General features: G+C 38.6%; 1 protein-coding gene across 11 annotated transcripts in view; it reads right to left on the reverse strand.

Annotated features, from left to right (window-relative positions):
- Nucleotides 1–21,186, reverse strand: part of Scmh1 (Scm polycomb group protein homolog 1) — a 153,126-nt gene that overhangs the window by 56,512 nt on the left and 75,428 nt on the right. For 10 of the 11 annotated variants that reach the window (XM_085686511.2, XM_085686510.2, XM_048434571.3 and 7 more), the window contains 2 exons: nucleotides 18,196–18,430; nucleotides 3,824–3,912 (listed from right to left, as the gene is read on the reverse strand). In XM_085686511.2, the coding sequence (XP_085542637.1) occupies nucleotides 3,824–3,912; nucleotides 18,196–18,430 (324 nt within the window). The remainder of the gene's footprint in view (nucleotides 1–3,823; nucleotides 3,913–18,195; nucleotides 18,431–21,186) is intronic. The other variant, XM_087904654.1, reaches the window with a different exon arrangement.

The raw sequence follows: 21,186 nt of genomic DNA on the forward strand, positions 1-21,186 counted from the left end.
ATTTTAAAAATTTATTATCAAACTATGGAGGCTGGAGAGATGGCTCAGCGGTTAAGAGCACTGCCTGCTTTTTGAAAGATCTTGAGTTTAATTCCCAGCAACTACATGGTGGCTCACAACCATCTGTAATGAGATCTAGTACTCTCTTGAGGAAGAGACCTGGCCAGTCATCCTCATCAACTTAGACCATGAAACCCAATATGGACAAGTTCAACAGAACTGCCATATACGGGCTGCACATGCATGTTTCAGCATTGCCAGGGCATAAATTTCATTTTTTTCATTCAAAATTTCCATAAGGTAGGAATAAATGATGCTTTAAAAGTTGATCAATGATACTGATTAATAAATGAAATTCTGTCTGCTTTATTTATCAATCACTGAGAGATACACATGGAAATATTTCCTACTGATTGCAGGTTTTCCAGTTTTGTTGTGTGTTGCAGAATGAGCCCCCCGAGCAAAACAGCTGCCATCTTCAGAGCAGCTGTGTCTGCTTACAACAGATCAGCACTAGCAGCCCGCTGATGTTCCCTCAGAGAACAAGAACAGAGGAAAGGTCACTGGGCCCTCTCCTGAGCTGTGGCTGCTCTCTCCTGTAGTTCTCAGTCATTTGTGTGCAGTTCTGCCATAACTACACACAGTCTTAGGGTCTAGTGAGGTACTAGGGTACATAGGCTCAGAAGGCTCTCTGGAAAGAGGAGCCCCACCTACTTATGTAGCTACGGGTAAGTCATCATCCATGCTGTACAAAGAAGACTTACCAGGGCAGCAGCTGTGAGGTCACTTACATTCCTGAAAGCATCTGTGCTCTGGAATTTGCCCAATGAACTCACTGAGTTCCCTAGGATGAACTTTGCTTTGTCATTGGGCCTTATAAGGAGAGGCTAGACAGTGCCTACATCTTCCTAGTGAAGAAATTCCCACACCTCCACTGATTGTTATTTTTTCCTTCAGGTACTCTGAGGCTATTTTTATGGAGCACATGTACTATGATTGTTTTGTTTTCTTGGTGAACTGTACTTTTTTAATCATCACCTAGTGACTTAAATATTTTTTTAGTATCAACATCTGTGTGACTTAAGTATATTTTATCTCAATTTTATCTTTTATGCTCCCTCTCTCTTTATATATATGCACATATACACACACACCACACACATATACATATATTTGATAGAGAGTTTTACTATGGATCCATGGCTTGCCTGGAGCTTGCTATATAGACTAGGCTGTCCTTGAATGCATAGAGATACACTTGCTGGCTCCTCTACCTCCCAAGTGTTGGAATTTAACACCCTGTGCCACCCTGTCTGGTAACTACTATAAATATTTTTATGTTATTACATTTAAGTAGTGTCTGTTCCAAATGATATGTTGTAATTAAAAAGTTTCTCATGATAATCAGTGTATCAGAATACTTATTCATTTACCTATTTTTTGAGAGGAGGTCTGTGTTTTCCAAGTTTGACCCAAATGCCTGGGTTAAAGGGATTTTCCCATTTTAGCCTCCTGAAAACTTGAATTGCATACAAGTAGGTACCACTAAGTCTCTTTTCCTTCCTTCCTTCCTTCCTTCCTTCCTTCCTTCCTTCCTTCCTTCCTTCCTCCCTCCCTCCCTCCCTCCCTCCCTCCCTTCCTTCTTTGTAGCATGAATTCTAACTGTTCTTAATAAAAGCCTAGAGTCAGACATTAGGGGGTGAATGCTGAGGGATCAGAGAAGCAGTGCAGCCAGCCACTAAAGGGACCTTTTTTCTTTTACTGAATCCTCAAACCAAAAGGGCGATCCTGTCCTCAGATTGTGTCCTCTGAAGGACTGCTCCAGACTGCATCTCAAGACTTCATCCTCGGATTTTAACAGTTTCCACCAAACCTTAGACTGCATCCGAGCTCGTCTCCTTCTGATTTCTCTCTCTGCCCAGCCATATCTCTTCCTGTCTCCACTTCCCAAGTACTGGATTAAAGGTGTGAGCCACCAGTGCCTGGCCTCTAGTGGCTTAGCTCTGAACTCTGATCTTCAGGCAAGCTTTATTTGTTAAAACACAAACAAAATATCACTGCCTTTATTTATTTATTCATCAATTCATTCATTCATCCTTTTTGGTTTTTCAAGACAGGGTTTCTCTGTTTAGCCCTGGCTGTCCTGGAACTTATTTTGTAGACTAGGCTGGCCTTGAAAATAAAAATTGTTTCATATTTCTTCTAGTTCTTCAGGCATTTTCAAATACTTAGGTTTTACCCTGTAGCTGATATTTGTATTGTATGAAACTACTTGGGGTGTCTCTATCATGTAAAGTCTAGACAATCCAAACACAAGGGAGATGGGTGCATCCCAATTCATTCACAGAGTCTCTTCCTTAGAAATATCACCATCTTTTTCACTAAGAGCTAAAATGTAAGCGATTGGGCCAGGCCCTAAGATCTACTTAACCTTGCATGGGTCCAAACCTCACCTTGTGTTTTACCAAAACTCTATAAAGTAAGATTGGCAGAGCTCCCACGACAGTTATGCATTTAGCACATATGTTTAACACTGTTGTTTTTCTTACTTTCTAGTAAGCTCCTCAAAGCATGAAAGAGAGTATTGATGACTCTTCCCCACCTCACAGTTCGAGATATTTTTCACTGAAAGAGAATGAGGTATTTCTCATTCTCAAGTGGTCCAATATATTATATTTGAAAACCAGAATGCTCTCATGATTTAGATTTAATTACCAGCACAGGCAAACTTAACTTAGTCATGTCCACAGTAACTCTCACCCCACTGGAGAACTTAACTATCAGCAGACTGATTTTCTCTCTTCTTGAGGCACAGAAAGAAGAAGCACAGGTTATCTATCCCTGTTCTGTCCCTCACTAGCTATTTGATTTTAAGTAAATTCCTTACTCAGAAGCAGCTCAGCAGGTAAGAGCACTCACTGCATACTCTTGCAGAAAGCCCAGTTTTTGCTACTAGCACCCACATGGTGTTTTGCAACCACCTGTACTCCATTTCCTGGGAATCTGACACCCTCTTCTGGCCCTCATGAGCACCAGGCATGCATGTGGTACAAATGCATTAATATGAGCAAAACACCTATACACACAAATAAATAAATGCAATTAAAAACTTTAAAGTATGCTTCCTTAATGATTAAGTGAGTTGAATAATTCTTCATACATATAAGCTAGATGTGGATAATAAATGTGATAATATATATAAGGCTACAAACATATTACAGATAATTAAGTAACATTTTCCCCCATTTAGAACACAGACTACAGAACTCTATAAGAATTATTCCTTTAGGTTTACACTATATTTCATAGTTCTAATAAACACATCTTAATTTTTTAGTAACCCTGTTAGGCAGATAGATTTCACTCTATAGATAAAGTCAGAAAAGATCTCATCAGATAGATTATCTTGTTATTGACAGCTAGAACCCCCAAACAGAAATCTTGTCTCGTTCTTATAGTCTAATACAATTCTCTGAAGATAACATTTGTTTTATATATTTTTAAATCTTCTACTGAACTAGTGTCTGAGAAGCATCCTCATGCCATAGAAATAAAAGAGACAGTGGAGGTTCAGTAATTGATAGAAAGCAAAGGCAAGTATTTGATTTTTTTGTTTGTTTGTTTTGGTTTTGAAAGACAAGGTTTCTCTGTGTAGCCCTGGCTGTCCTAGAACTTAATCTGTAGACCAGGCTGACGTTAAACTCAGAGATTCACCTGCCTCTGCCACTTGAGTTCTGGGATTAAAGGCATTCACCACCGCTGCCTGGCTAGTTGTTTGATTTTTAAGAAGCTTGCAGATCATGATAGCTGAGAAATAGTATACCTTATGGAAAATCTTGATGGGAGCCATCTCTGCTCCATTTAGTGTCTTCAAAAGGAACATGGGCCAAGAGGAGGCATTCAGCCGAAATCCTGCAGTAAATATAATGGAGAACAGATTAAAAAAAGTTCCCAAAGGGCAGGGTGATATCAAGTTCTCCCTCCAGAATCTAGCTACTCCTGTCACACCTATGCTGTGACACTCATAGGCCCTTGAAAAGGGTTTAAAAATTGGATAAAGGAAATGGCTCATTAGACAGATGAGGAAAAGAGGCCCTTTGGAGGGAATGTAAATTTATCCTAGGTAATGCAACAAATAAGTGGTACAACAGGGTCTCTAAATCAAAGACAAATATAACCATAATTCCTCAAACGCTTTCTTGCATAAATCCAAGACAGATATAATATAGGATGAACAGATACTTGAAAGTGATCTAAACAGTAAACTATAAAATTGGATTTAACAGTCTCTTAAGAAAAAACAGTTGATTAAGTAAGTCAGTTTGTAAGTCTAAAAACACAAGTAAGCCAATCAATCACTATAAAACAACTCACTATTTTCCTATGACTCTCTGAAGAAAGTCACATATACACATATACTTTTGGACTTGTCTTTGTAAATAACTAAGATCAATGAATGATGAAACAGAAAATCATTCTACCCTAAATTATTCATTTTTCAAAAAAGAAGCCTTAAAATTTAATTGTCCATTGAAATCTACAAAGTCAGTGAAAATGTACCATTGAATTAGTGAGTTGTAAAAATTAAAATCATTATTAAATTTGGTCTTCTGATTTGATTCTCAACTTCTCCTTTCAATTTGGCTTCAAGTCCCTATACTGAAATGGTTTTAAAACTGTCTCCCAACCTAGGCCTTATCATTATAGTCAGAGGACAGTCTGTGTCAATGCTGAACATAGGGAACTAACAACAGAAAGTTGTTAAGTGTGCAGCTCTGTGCCAATCACTTTCCACTGACTGCTGACTATTTAAGCAGCCTCAAAACATAGACAGTATCTTCATTTTACAGATGAGAAAGGAGGCAACAGTAAACTATTTAAGGTTTCAAATGTGCAAATGACACAATCTGAGTAAGCAATCTGAGACCTGATCCTATATGCTTACCTACTATGTTGAAATCAATATGAAAGTAAAAATGAAAAATCACCTTTTGGGATTAGCATTAAAAACTATAGTTAAATTTAGGAGGAAGAAAAAATGAAAATTAGGAAGGTGCTATACCTCCATATGATTTACATTTTCTGTCCCAATCTAACTCTATTGAGTTAACTTTCCTAAAACAAGTAAGTTCTTGGGAGAGCTCATTCCTATCTGTAAGGAGCCGTCCGATTATTGCCATTACAAGATGGCGCCGACCTTGGAGGCATACAAGTCCTTATTTGGTATTGCTGCGTGGGGCTGAGCGCTCTTTGCCTGTACATGCGCAATTGAGCCTTGTCCCTGGCCAATCCTGAAGCTTCGGGCATCAGCAGACTAGTATTCACCAATCAGGGCAGTACCCGAGTCCCTTCAACCTATATAAGCAGATGCCACTTGGCCTTCGCTCTCTCTTGCTCCCTGCTCTCTCTCTCTGCTTGTTCTCTTTCACTTCTTGTTCTCTCTCACTTCTCGCGCTCTCTCGCTTCTGCTCTCCCTTCAACCAAGAGGCTCCAGTAAAGTGTGATTTGAGAAGGATCCTCGACTTCGTGGTCGTTCTTCCTTGCTGGTCAAGGGGCGCGCCACACCTATCAACAACAGCAATAGCAAGGTGGGCATTTTATTACTTAATCTGAAACTGCCATCTCTTACTCTTTTGTTGCTTAGCCACTTTGCTCTTTTGAAAAACAAAACAAAAACAATACTCTTAATTCCACATGATTTGGTGGGATCTCAATCAGGTTGCCCTATCTACTTGGCCACAGGGTGGAAAATAATTCCATGTTGGAGCATCAGACTCTTTTAGATCAAAATTATATGTGTAAATGTGGGTCAATTATCTTGTGGCATTAAAAGTATGCTAAAAGGGTGACAGCTGTAAGAAAATATATAAATTCAGCATTGATACATTTGAAAACATTTCCAAATAAGACCAAAGTAGGACTGGGATAGAAAGAACTATAGCATTTAAAACAACCTGTTAAAACACAATACTAGATCATTTTTTGGCCTTTTTGGTTATAAAATTAAATAATCCTTGCCTCCTTTTTTTTTTTCCTTTTTTAATACGGCTTGAACTAGGTTTTTGACTACTTCATTTGCTTTGATCATAATTGTTTGTTTGCTTATTTGGTTGGTTTTTAAATCCAAGTCCTCCAGAAATTGAGGACTGGTGTGTGTATGTGTGTATAAAAGATAGAGATAGCATGTTCGCAAACTCAGATTAGATGACTGCACAATTAGGAAATTCAGGTTTCATACCCTCAGTTACCTGTTCGAACAGGTAATTTAAACACTTTTAAAGAAAGGGTCTTCCATTTTGTTTGGAATTTGAGGTGTTAAAAAATCCTTCCAGCCATATATGATACAAGGATATCAGCAAAATAGCTAGTGTGTGCTGAATGTACTACCCATGTTATATGCCATTTCTTATTTAACATTCGAAATGGTAACATAAGGCAGACACAATTACCTGTACTTTATAGAAGCTGAAATGGAGATCGAGTAGTAGGTTGTCCAATGTCACATTAGGGTGAGGAGGACAGATTTCAGTATGTGATGGTTTAGCCCTGTATCTTACAGTTCTTTGCTTATTACCTCCTAGCAAGCATCTTTAGGATTAGAAGGGCAAGATACAGAAGTTAGAATGGCAATACTAAGGACTTTAATTTGATGGTCTCCAAGGTGATGTCGATCTCTTTCCCCATCCAAATTCAAGAGAATAAGTAATTTGTATTAATATTCTTGAAAGTCAGAGATATGAGTTTCACATTGGAAAGGAGCTTGGAGGTGAACTATCCAAAGATTTCATATTGTAGAAGACAAAGCTAAAGTAAAGAGAAGACAAGAAATTCTTCATGGCCAATGAAGCTGCTCTTGTGGTCAGGCTGGGATCCTTGAACTTATTTTAATATGTGTTTATATGTTTATGTGTGTGTGTGTGTGTGTGTGTGTGTGTGTAGGTGCATGTAAAAATGTTGGCTTCATGTGCATATGAAGGCTGGAATTGGTTTTCTACCTTATTTTTGTCATTTTTATTTCATTTTTCTTTTTTTATTGAGCTATTTTTCTTTGTTCACCTTTCTTCATCTTAACTCTCTTTCTATGTTCCCCCATGACCCTTCACTCCCAATTTACTGAGGAGAACTTGTATTTTTCTACTTTCCCTATAGATTAGATCCATGTATGCCTCTCTTGGGGTCCTCTCTGTTTATTAGGTTCTCTGGGATTGTGAATTTTAGGCTGGTTTTTCTTTGCTTTATGTCTAAAAGCCACATATGAGTGACTATATAATATATTTGTCTTTCTGGGTCTGGGTTACCTCACTCAATATGATGTTTCCTAGATCCATCCATTTGCCTGCAAATTTCAGGATGTCATTATTTTTTCTCTGTTGTATAATAATCCATTGTATAAATGTACCACACTTCTTTATCCATTCTTCAGTCAAGGGGCATTTAGGTTGTTTCCAGGTTCTGGCTATGACAAATAACACTGCTATGAACATAGCTGAGTACATGTCCTTGTGGTACGATTGAGCACCAAAAGTGGTATTGCTGGGTCTTGAGGTAAATTGTTTCCTCATTTTTCTAAGAAACTGCCATACTGATACCCAACGTTTCTGTAACAGTTTACACTCCCACCAGCAATAGATGAATATTCCCTTTACCCCACATCCTCTTCAGTATAAGTTGTCATCAGTGTTTTTGATCTTGGTCATTCTGACAGGTGTAAGATGGAACTGAGTGTCGTTTTGATTTGCATTTCTCTGATGCCTAAGTATGTTGAGCATTTCCTTAAGTGTCTTTCAGCCATTTTATTTATTTTTTTAAATTAATTTATAAAAATTTCCACTTCTTCCCCTCCTCCCAATATCCTCCCACTCCCTCCACTCTCTCTCTTCCTCCCTCTCCAGTCCTAAGAGCGGTCAGGGTTTCCTGCCCTGTGGGAAGTTCAAGTTCCTCCCCCCCTCCCTCCAGGTCTAGGAAGGTGAGCATCCAAACAGACTAGGATCCCAAAAAGCCAGTACATGCAGACGAAACAAGTCCCAGTGCCATTATCAATGGCTTCTCAGACAGCCCCCATGTCAGCCACATTCAGAGAATCCGGTTTGATCACATGCTTGTTCAGTCCCACTCCAGCTGGCCTTGGTGAGCTCTCATTAGATCATTCCCCTTGTATCAGTGGGTGAATGCACCCCTCGCGGTCCTGACTTCCTTGTTCATGTTCTCCCTCCTTCAGCTCCTCATTTGTTCTCTGTTTAGGTATGTACCCCATTTCTTTTGTTAGAATATTTGCTCTTTTGATTATCAATTACTTGAGTTCTTTGTATATTTTGAAGATCAGCCCCCGTCCGATGTGGGGTTGGTGAGCCCGATTCTGTAGGCTGCCGTTTTGTCTTGTTGACTGTATCCTTTGCTTTACAGAAGTTTCTCAGTTTTAGGAGGTCCTATTTATTAAGTGTTGTTCTCAGTGTCTGTGCTACTGGGATTATATTTAGGAAATGGTCTCCTGTGCCAATGCGTTCAAGTGTACTTTCCACTTTCTCTTCTATCAGGTTCAGTGTGGTTGGTTTTATGTTGAGGTCTTTGATCCACATGGACTTGAGTTTTATGCATGGGGATAGATATGGATCTATTTTCATTCTGTTGATATCCAGTTATGCCAGCACAATTTGTTGAATATTGTTCTTTTCCATTTTATATTTTTTGCTTGTCAAAACACAGGTGTTTATAGGTGTGGGAATTGATATCTGGGTCCTCGATTTGGTTCCATTGGTCCTTCTGTCTGTTCTTATGCCAATACCAGGCTGTTTTCAGTACTGTAGCTCTGTAGTAGAGTCTGAAGTCAGTGACTGTGATGCCTCCAGAAGTTCCTTTATTATACAAGATTGTTTTGGCTATCCTGGACTTTTTGCTTTTCCATATGAAGTTAAGTATTGTTCTTTCAAGGTCTGTGAAGACTTTTGCTGGGATTTTGATGGGCACTGCATTGAATCTGTAGACTGTTTTTGGTAAGATTGCCATTTTTACTATGTTAATTCTACCTACCCAAGAGCATGGGAGATATTTTCATTTTCTGGTGTCTTCAATTTCTTTCTTCAAAGATTTAAAATTCTTGTCATATGAGGTTTCCCACTTGTTTGGTTAGAGTTAATCATGATATTTTATTTTATTTGTGGCTATTATGAGGTGACGTTTCTCTGATTTCTTTCTCAGCCCATTTATCATCTGTATAAAGGAGAGCTATTGATTTGAGTTAATCTTATATCCTGCTACATTACTGAAGGTGTTTATGAGTTTTACCAAGAAGTTCCTTGGTAGAATTTTTGGGGTCACTTATGTAAACTATCATATCATCAGCAAATAGTGAGAGTTTGACTTATTCTCTTCCAGTTTGTATCCCCTTGATTTCCTTTTGTTGTCTTATTGCTCTAGCTACAACATCAAGTGCTATATTAAATAGATATGGAGAGAGTGAGCAACCTTGTCTTGTTCCTGATTTCTGTGGGATCATTTTGGGTTTCCATTTAGATTGATGTTTGTTGTTGGTTTGCTGTATATTGCCTTTATTATGTTTAGGTATGTTTCCTGTATCCCTTGTTCGCTCCAAGACCTTTAGCATGAAGGGATGTTGTATTTTGTCAAAGGCTTTTTCAGCATCTAATGAGATGATCCTGTGTTTCTTTTTTTCAGTTTGTTTAAATGGTGGATTACATCGACAGATTTTCTTATGTTGAACCATCCCTGGATTTCTGGGATGAAGCCTACTTGGTCATAGTGGATGATTTTTCTGATGTGTTTTTGGATTCAGTTTGCCAGTATTTTATTGAGTATTTTTGCATCAATGTTCATGAGTGAGATTGGTTTGTAATTCTCTTTCTTAGTAATGTTTCTGTGTGGTTTGGGTATCATGGTAATTATAGCCTCGTAAAAAGAGTCTGGCAATGTTCCTTTTGTTTCTGTTGTGTGGGACAATTTGAGAAGTACTGATATTAGTTCTTCTTTGAAAATCTTGTGGAATTCTGCATTGAAACCATCTGGTTGGGATTTTTGGGGGTGGGTGGGAGACTTTTGATGACTGTTTTTATTTCTTTAGCAGTTTTAGGTCTATTTAATTTACTTATCTGGTCTTGATTTAATTTTGATAAATGATATTTATCCAGAAAATTGTCCATTTTCTTTAAGTTTTCCAATTTTGTCGAGTACAGGTTTTCAAAGTATGATCTGATGATTCTCTAGATTTCCTTCATGTCTGTCCCCTTTTCGTTTCTGAATTTGTTAATTTGGATATTCTCTCTGCCTTTTGGTTAGTTTTGATAAAGATTTGTGTATTTTGTTGATTTTCTTGAAGAATCAAGGTCTTTGAGCCTATTATTCGTGATCCTAGAGAAGCTGGATAGGAGGGTGAACCTGAAGAAAATTCAGGTAGTTTTCCTCCTGGAGATTGGAAATAGACAAGAGTCCCAGGTAACCTCGGGTGCATGGGGGGGGGGGTTGTTGGAAGGGGAGAGGGTTAGAGAGAAGGGAGCAGGGGAGGAATGGGGAATGCTCGGGGGACTGGGAGAGGGGGAGGGAGGAAGGATAGATATGGGATCAGGGAAGAATATATCTCAACTAAGGGAGTCAGTTTAGGGTTTACTAGAGACTTGATTATAAATGGGATCCCAGGTCCAAGGAGAGATCCCCAGATTGTTCTCTGGACAGAGGAGAGGGTGCCTGAACTGGCCTTGGCCCATAACCATACTGATGAATATTTTGCTTATCACCATAGATCCTTCATCTGGCGATGGATGGAGATGAAGACGGAGACCCACATTGGAACACTGGACTTAACTCCCTAGGTCCAAACGAGAAGCAGAAGGAAAGAGAACGTGAGCAAAGAAGGCAAGATCAGAGGGAACCTTCATCCGACGATGGATGGCGATAGAGACGAAGACCCACATTGGAGCACCGGACGGAGTCTCCCAAGGTCCAAATGAGGAGCAGAAGGAGGAAGAACATGAAAAAGGAAATCAGGACCGTGAGGGATGCTATCACCCACTGATACAAGGGGACTGATCTAATGAGAGTTCACCAAGGCCAGTTGACTGGGGCTGAGCGAGCACGTGTCTCATTGATTCTTTGTACTTTTTTTTTCTATTTTGTTGATTTCAGCTCTCAATTTGATTATTTCCCGTCGTCTAGTCCTCTTAGGTGAGTTTGCTTCTTTCCATCCAGAGTTTTCAGGTGTTCTATTAATTTACTAGTGTGGAATTTCTCCAGCTTTTTTATGTAGACATTCACTGCTTTCATTGTGTCCCATAAATTTGGGCATGTTGTATGGTCATTTTCGTTGAACTTTAGGAAGTCTTTAATTTCTTCTTTTATTTCTTCCTTGACCCATTGGTGATTCAGGAGAGCATTGTTTAATTTCCAGGTGTTTGTGGGCTTTCTGAAATTAGTGTTGCTGTTGAATCCTAATTTTAAACTATGGTGATCCTATAAGAGACATGGGGTTATTCCATTTTTTTTGTATCTGTTGATGTTTGCTGTTTTCCTAGCATGTCAATTTTTGAGAAGGTTCCATGAGATGCTGAGAAGAAGGCATATTTTTTTATGCTTGGATGCAATGTTCTATAGATGTCTGTTAAGTCCATTTGAGTCATAACATCTTTTAATTTCCTTATTTCTCTGTTAAATTTTTGTCTGGTAGACCTGTCCAGTGGTGAGAGTGGGGTGTTGAAGTCTCCCACTATTAGTGTGTGCAGTTTAATGTGTGATTTAAGCTTTAGTGACCTCCACCAGAGCAAGCAAACCCTAGCCAGTGACCTCCTTAGGGGCAGACCTGAGCCAGGGATATTTATGGGAGCAGGCCCAAGTCAGGGACCTCCATCGGAGCCAGCCCAAATGACCTCCAGGATTGCAGAGTGACCTCTGGGAGCACTGAGTGACCTCGGAGTGACTGGAACCTTGGCCCTAAGTCCACCACAAGTAGTAACCACCTGAACCTTGAATCCACTGGCACCTGGAAGAGTGATCACCAGAGTCATGGCCACAACTACACCAATCAGAGGAGAAGATGGGTAGACAAGGTAAGAATACATTCAACACCACAAAGAGCAACATGGCACCAACAAAAAACTAGTTGCTCTAAGACAGGAAGTCTTGAGCCTCCACCCCCAATACAAATGAAGCAGAATAAAATGGCCTAAAAAATTAACTTTAGGAAAATGTTTGGTGCCCTTAAAGAAGAAACAAAAAATTCTCTCAAAGAAACAGAAAAAAAGACAAACAAAAAAATTTGAAGAAATCAACAAATCCCTTAAAGAAAACCAAGATAAAGCAACGAAACAGGTGAAAAAAATAACTCAAGACTTGAAAACGAAATAGAGACAATAACGAAAACACAAACTAAGGGAATTCTGGAAACAAAAAATATGGGAAAATGATCAGGAACCACAAATGCAAGCAAAAATGACAGAATACAGCATATGGAAGAGAGAATCTCAAGTGTTGACATTATAGAGTAAAAGAAAATGTTAAATCTAACAAAAGCTTAATACAAAATATCAAGGAAATATGGGACACCATGAAAAGACCAAACCTAAAAATAAGAGGGATAGAAGGAGAAGTCCAACTCAAAAGCACAGAAAAGATATTCAACAAAATCATAAAAGACTTTCCCAACCTAAAGACATACATACGAAGATACAAGAATCTTACAGAGCACCACATAGACTGCACCAAAAAATCTCTTGCCACATAATAATCAAAACTCTAAACATACAGACTAAAGAAAGAATATTAAGAACTACAAAAGAAAAAGGCCAAGAAAAGGTAGACCTATCAGAATTACACCTGACTTTTTTTAAAAAATATTTATTTATTATGTTTACAATATTCTGTCTGTGTGTCTGCCTGCAGGCCAGAAGAGGGCACCAGATCTCATTACAGATGGCTGTGAGCCACCATGTGGTTGCTGGGAATTGAACTCAGGACCTCCAGAAGAGCAGTCAGTGCTCTTAACCTCTGAGCCATCTCTCCAGCCCTATACCTGACTTCTTAATGGAAACAATGTAAGCCAGAAGGTACTAGTCAAACCTAATGCAGACATTAAGAGACAGGTGAAAGAAATGACTAAGTCAAATATAGCACTCTTAATATTTCTATTCCCTCTATACTAATACATTGGAAGCTCAGGGAACACTGTGGAAGAGGGGATAGAAAGAAAAAGACCCTGATGGTGGTAGCATGTACCTTTAATCCCAGCACACAGGAGGCAGAGTTAGGCAGATCTCTGAGTTCAAGGTCACCTAGTCTAAAAAGTATGTTCTAGGACAGCCAGGGCTATACAGAGAAGCCTGATCTTAAAAGATGGAGGATGAGGAAGAGAAGAAAAAGAATGAGCTAGGGAAAGGGGTAGAGTGTTGTGGAACATTCTTCTGGGCACAGTATGAACACTATACTCAGGATCTCAGCTGTAACTACTTATACAATACATACATAAGATTGGGCCCATCACTATCCTGTCATAGAACGGGAAGAGGTTCATGAGGTTACCTCTCTTTAAATATGTATAAACAGTTAATGATTGCTGGGGGAGGGAAAAACATTTTCCTTTAGTGGTGTAGCCACTGGTAAGGTACTTATCCCCCAATAAATAACACCACACCCACGCATTTATTCAACCCAACGAGACTATTTGTGTTACAAATAAATAAATTAGAGACATTAAAATAGAAGGAGGACTAGTTGGAAAAAGAGGAAAAATAGGAATGGAAAGGGCAGAAGATTGGGCAATAAGAGGTGAATATAATCAAAATATATTACATGCATGCACGAGTCAGTAAAATCTGGTTATATATATATATTATATATATATATATATATATATTACATCCTAATAAAACAAAGGACAATAAATTTTAACATATATGTTTTCTTCAACTAGACTAAGACTAAGACTAATAAGCATTTTACTGAAGGGAAAAAACTCCATTTGTTAAGTGGGTGTCAAAAATTAATGGATGGTTCATCATGTTACTCCATTTACTTGTCATAAAAGCCATGCATGCCCACAAGAGCTTATTGATGATGTTTCAGGTGAAGCAACTGAACCTCAAGGTTAAAATCAAGGTAAAGTAAATTATTCTTGGCCACACAATCTTAAATCAGTCCTGGGGCAGTCTTGCATGTGCTGTGTGCTCACTTGCTAGGATTGTTTTAAAATCTTCAAAAAGAAGCTGTTCTGAAGAGTTTCTGGGTGTTCCTGGGGTTGTGAGAATCACTGAATAAGCTACAGTCCAGCTGTCCAGTGAACTATCAGGCCATGGATTTAAATGTGGATCAACAGAGCATTATTCCAATCATAATTTGCACCCTCTAGTGGCACAAAATAGAACATCATTCACTGCAGGTAACAGGTGAATCCACCCCACTCTACCATTACCACTGTCTTTTGTAATAAGCTTTGGGGAGTTACTAGAAGTTATTACTATCAATATGACTCCACGGCTCTTAGCTTAGGTTCTCCTCCCTGAAAAGCATGGCATGTGAATGTGTGTGCACACAGAAGTGTGCCATTGATCCACTAACCCTATGGACTTTACTTTCCCTGTTTCTGTGTTTACCAGATAGGATAGTGACCTAAGCACTATTTCCAAGTCTGCTTTGGGGTTATCAAATTTTTACCCCAGGAATGGAGGAAAGGAGAAACAGGCAAGAAGAGAGGTGCTGAGTAGTCGACTATACATCTGCTTTTATTTCAGACGGAATTCTGGGGTTCCTTCTGGTTTTGTCAAGACTCCCATCACTTCCCTGTTGCACTTGCAACTCAGATTGCACTGGCAGTAGGAGTTGTGACTGGCCTTGGGGGTAGGCAACGGGTGCAGGTGTGGCTGTATAAGATTTTCTTGCATTATCAGCCAAGAGCTTTGCTGCAAAGGTCAGTGAAAACTTGAACAATGATCTTTTTAAAAAATATTTATTTAATTATTATGTATACAATATTCTGTCTGTGTGTATGCCTGCAGGCCAGAAGAGGGCACCAGACCCTATTACAGATGGTTGTGAGCGACCATGTGGTTTCTAGGAATAGGACCTTTGGAAGAGCAGGCAATGCTCTTAACCTCTGAGCCATCTCTCCAGCCCCAACAATGACCTTTATAAAATAAGCATTTAAAGTAACATGATAAAAACCTCTTCTAAAATTATGACTGTTTTTATCCCACAAAATTTTACAAATTTCAATAAATTCAAAAGACAATAAATTTAACTTAAAAAAGAATTTTTTCCACTCTAGCAAATGAAAAGATTGAACAGTGATAAAGAACACATAGAGGGTTTCTTTCAAATTAGCAAAGCACATGTCTATAGGATGATAACCGAGGTTGCTAAGCAAGCAGTTTAGGCTGTGCTGTTCACTCACCTGACTAGGAGCCTCCCCAGGGGCTAGCTCTGTTCTAAACCAGTGATAACAAATTTGGACACGAGAATCTTCAGGGGTGATTTACAGGGCTTATCAGTTTTCTACTGCCCCCAAATTCTGACTTAAGCCATTTAAGACCTAGATACAGAAATTATTTAAAGCTCCCTACTGATTTTAACAGATATTCACGCTTTGGAACTACTGTTCCAGAAGCCCTCTTTAGAATTACACACAGTATTAAGTAAGAGAATGGGTATATATCAGTATATATCAGTAGTTCTGAGACAACTTAGCTGAAGAGGCTTGCCCTACCTTATTGTCTTGAGCTATGTAGTCTATGATGTTTTCATTTGGTAGCCTGAGCAAACTAAGACACAACCTTAATCATATATCAAGTCATATACAGTTTACTACTATATTTTCTTTATTTTATAGTTAAGCCTATCTTATTCAAGCACCAGTTGTGCTGTGGGACAATGGTTGGTACCCTGTCAATTGTATTTTAATAAAATGCTGACTGGCCAGCCAGGCAGGAAGTATAGGCAGGGTGAGAACAGGAGAATTCAGGGAAGAGGAAAGAGTCAGTCTACACTTGTCACCCAGACATAGAGGAAGCCAGACATAAAGCAAGCAAGATGTGACTGACTCACCAAAAAAGGTACCAAGTTACATGGCTAACACAGACAAGTATTATGGATTTAGAAGAGTTAATAAGAAGCCTGAGCTACTAGGCCAATCAGTTTATAATTAATGTAGACCTCTGTGTGTTTATTTGGGACTAAACAGCTGTGGGATCTGGGGGTGACAGAAACCTCTGTCAACAAATGGTGCACAACTTGTGGAGAACTGCATCCACATAAAGCCTGAGAGAGCTTGAGAAGTAATTCTAGAAAAAAAGAACAGTTGCACAGCTTCTTGGTAGCATTTTCTCAGGTGTGCTCTATTTGCTAGGGGCAAACATATTTCATTTAAGAGAGGCTTCCTGACTCAGCTTTAGCTGCGAAACCTTGCAGCTCTTTTAAGAGGCCCTGCCACCAAACACTTAAATGATATTTATGAATAGCCAACAGAATGCTTCTTGGTGGTGTCAGGGACCTTTGAAACGACTTAGAGTTGAGGCAATAAACACTGCTCCTTGAGGCTAGACTCTCAGAAAGGTAAGGAATGGAGTGAATACAGCCAGCAAAGTCACGACTTTAATCCTAGCCATATGGCTTAGCAAATTAAAGACTCATGTGATCAGAAAAAGAGAGATACAGTAAAGATAGTTTCAGAAGAAAAAGTCTCTAAACCGTTTAAAGTGTGTTTAAAAATATATGTAGGCTTGGGAGAGAAAAGAAAAAAGAGTTAGTTGGGTGTGGTGGCACACACCTTTAATCCCATCAGACTGATGGCTATCTTAAATATCACCATAGAACCTTCACCTAGCAACTGGAGGAAACTGTCAGAGACTCACATAGGAGCACTGGACTGAGCTCCCAAAGTCCAGAGTGGGAGGAATGAGAGTGTGAGCAAGAAGGTCAAGACCATGAGGGGGACATCCACTAAAACTGTCTACCTGATCTAATGGGAGCTCACCAACTCTAGCCGGACTGGGAAGGAACAAGCATAGGACCAAACTAGTCCCTTTGAATGTGGCTGACAGTTGCATGGCTGGGGCAGACTGAGGGACTATTGGCAGTGGCACCAGGATTTATCCCTAGTGATTGTACTGGCTTTTGGGGAGTCTTATTCTCTTTGGAGGGATACCTTGCTTAGCCTAGATATAGTATGGGGGGCCTTGGACCTTCCTCAAAGCAATGTCCCTTACCCTCTCTGAGGAGTGGATGGGGGTGGGGTTGGAGGTTATGTAAAGAGATGGGAGGAGAGGAGGGAATGGGAACTGGGGTTGGTATGTATAATAAAAAAGTTTGTTTTCGTTTTTTTAATTAATTAATTAAAAAAATTTCATTTTACATTCTAATCACATGTACTACTCCTACTCCTTCTTGCCTCATCCCCAGCCCACCTCCCATCTACTCCTCCCAAAGGAGTTGACTTCTCATGGCACATTAAGTTGAGGCACATGGGTAGGATTTGCTGAAGGAGGCGGAGGCAGGAGGATCATGAGTTTGAGGCCATCCTGGGACACATTCTATTTCATGATAAAGTGGTACTATATTTGTATTTTAAGGCAGACACAATCAAGTACATATAAAATAACACAATAGAGGACAGAATGTCATAACTGTGTTGTTTACTTTTCTATATATTTGAAATTTTCCCACATAATTTTTATATGGAAGAAAATGTTAAACTCTTTCAAATAATACATATCCCAGAAGCTCAATTAATATACTTCAGCATCCTGAAGGGAACATGGCCCTGAACCCTTAACTTAACACTCTCTTTCTCCCATGAAGACTCACTGCAATCAATAGTAACTGTCAGTAACTGATGAGATGGCCTGATTTCCTCAGGTATTGATGCAGAAGAAAAGGATGATGGTGATCTAAAAGAGGAGTATGATTATTAGTTTAACTAAAAGAATAGATTTCTTTAATAACGGATTCTTAATAAGAAAATTCCAAGGACCAAGTAAGCACTGGGAAAGAAGAACTGGGGGAGGCTACATGAAAGACAACATAAGTGAAACAACTGAGAAAGAGTATGGTTTCTTGTTAGGTTAAAATACAGTGTGTGAGGACTAGACACTCTATACTAATGTAAAGATAACTCACTTTCTATTAGGTGGGTCTTTTAGGGAAACTACTCTGAAAAAGAAAGGGTAAGTCATGTGTTCCAGGGAGAACAGGTATATAGTTACTCACCTAGTGGGGGCTGCAGCATGCCACCATTCTTCTCACAGTTTCCAACTGGCTGTATCTCAGAGGAGTCAACCAGTCTCCAGAAGTCATTCTTGTTGTCACTGCCATCAAGGCGCAGGCGCAGTCGGGCACCTGTCAGTCCAACTACTGTGGCAATGCAGGTGGATGTCGTGTTCCTGGGGTCCTGGGCTTCTAGTTTCATGCTGATCTTGAACTCATTGCTTGGAGGTGTGTAGGACTGAGAAGAACAAGCCAAGCAAATTAGACAGAATAAGTATAAACCACATTTCAGTAGAAATATGAAAGAGGTGAGAATCAAAAATGTATGGATTGGATTCAAATTGGTTGTAGATGGCCAGGGATAACCAGTCTGGCATATTCCCTAACCTTTAGGAAAGGTGTTATGCAAATGAAGTGTTAGAAAGTCCTACTCCTCTAAAGTAGAAATGCTGACTCAGACCAGTACAAGACAGGGTAGGAGTGTATGATGATGTCCACGGCTCATTTGCTCTTCTACAGCTAACACACAGACTATTAGGGGTTGACGTTCTTCTTATTTTAATGTTAATTCATACATCAATTATCACTGACATATAGTAAACTATACATTTTGGTAAGTCTCGACATATGCCATCATATGTACTCTACCTCTGAAAGCACCATTATGATCAAGACAATGACCATGCCATCATCCTCAAGCCCGCACATGTTTCTCTGTAATTTCCTTCTCCAGCCCCTCTCCTTCTAGTCTTAGATAGAGTCATGGAGAAGTACTGTTTTTTTATTGTCTAGATTTTTTTAGTCAGTGTAAATATTATGATATTCTCAATATTATTGACCTTATCGGTACAACTGGAGTATATCTCATCTAAAATTATGAAATTCAAAATGAGAAGCTTTGTCACTGACATGCTGGTACAAGAAAATTCTGTATTTGGCATTATATGATGTGTTGAATTAAAAATATCATTAAAAATATTGTATAATTACCTTCAGACCATGGGCATAAGGCATGTAAGAAACAATAATAAATTGCATGCTTAGATGGGTCATATCCACAAGATACTTTACAATATAGGAAAATATTCCAAAATCTGAAATCTAAAACACTTCTGATTTCAAAAGCTTAATATCCCTGGATCTGATATGCATTTCTTTTTGTTGCTGAACAGCAGGTCATTTGGTTTAATTCTAGTTTTTGGCTTTTATAAACATGTGGCTATATACATGCATAAGCAAATATTTGTATGAAATATACAATAGTACATTGGAAAATACCCTCTGTATATGTTAGTACAGGAACCCTTTTATCTACCTACCCATTTTTTTTTTTTTGAGGTAGGTGTTTCAACCATAGTCCAGCTGTACCTGGACCTCACCATGTTGTTCAGTTGGGCTTCTAATACCATGGTCTTGCCACTTAGTCCCCCAAGTGTTGAGACTAGAGATGTACACCACCACACCTGGCTTTTCCCAAACATTTCTGGTCTGCTATTGGATAAATCTACAGATACGGAAGCCGCAGACCCACAGATCGAGGGTCATTTTCTTTTCTCTTGCATAAGTTTCTAACAGTAGAATGGCTGGCTGATGTGGGTAGGTATGTGTGTAACTCATACACCAAAAATTAACTCCTTTACAGTATATAAGTACTTTTTAGCATATTAATAGTTGACTAAATACCAAACCTATCCATTTTATAACATTTCATCATCATTCTAAAAGAAATCCCATCATTTTTAGGAGTTATCTTCCATTTCCCTCTCTGCAGAGACCTCAGACACTATCAATTAGCCTTGTATGGATGCATTCCATTTTGCTTACTTATCATTGATGGATATTTGCATTGTTTCCTCTTTGAATATTACATATGCCTGATATTAATAAAATTAATTATAATTTTTCCTTAGGAAGTTCATAGTCACACTTCAGTTTGTCTGTCTCATACATAAAGACTAGATTAAACTACATTTGGTAATAAAAATACACACCTGTTTCATAATACTTAATTCTTATTTACTGCATCAAAGCCAGGAATCAGTTTGTCTTGAGTAAAGGTCCTTAAAGGACTAGGAGACCTCCTCATGCTGCTAAGAGGAACAGTGTAGAGCTATGCCTCTGTTCCTTCACCACTTGCAGAATTACATCATTTTTAAAGAGTGATAATTTGACTTTTCTTTCTTTCTCTTGCCAAACTGTTCTAGTTAAAATTTGCTCTAGTTAAAATTTCTAATATTATACTAAATAAAAACTGTGGCAATACAAATTTCAAGACACATTAAGAACTATACTAACCACAACAGTAGGATATTTCGATTCTTACCTGGGAGAATATGTTTTCAGTTTTCCTCATTCAGTAGGATGTTGCCTAAATGTCTGTCATATACAGACTTTATTATGTTAAGGCACAATTTTTCTATACCTAATACATTCTGGAATTTTATTATGAATAACACTGAATGTTATCACTACTGTTTCTGCATCTATTGAGACAATCATGATTTATATAATTCATTCAATTTATGTTATGTATATATTATATAATATGTATCTGATTTGTATATTCTGAAACATTCTTGCATCCCTGGAATGAAACCAACTTGAACATAATGTATGATCTTTCTGATAAACTCTTGATTTTAATTTGCAAGCATGTTCTTGAGGATATTCCCCTTTTTGCCCAGTAGGATTATTGCTCTGTAGTTTTTTCTCTTGTTATGTTGTCAGACTTTAGTAACAGGTATTTCAGATGGAACAGAGTAAGTTGGGAAGGGTCCCCTCCTTTTCAGTTGTTTTCTACGTTTTAACAATCAGCACATAGGTGCTAGAAAACACTATAACATTTTCAAAGTATGATTTTGCTCTTCTTCCCATCCCAACCTTGCTCCTCTGTGTAGTCACATCCACACATACCTATGCACTCCTACATACAATGATTCTTGTCTTCTTTTATGATCTGAGAAGCATTAGTACTAGTTCTTTAGAAGTTTGGAT

Source organism: Myodes glareolus, chromosome 3 (assembly GCF_982192425.1).
Source record: "Myodes glareolus chromosome 3, mMyoGla1.1, whole genome shotgun sequence".
NCBI lineage: Eukaryota > Metazoa > Chordata > Mammalia > Rodentia > Cricetidae > Myodes > Myodes glareolus.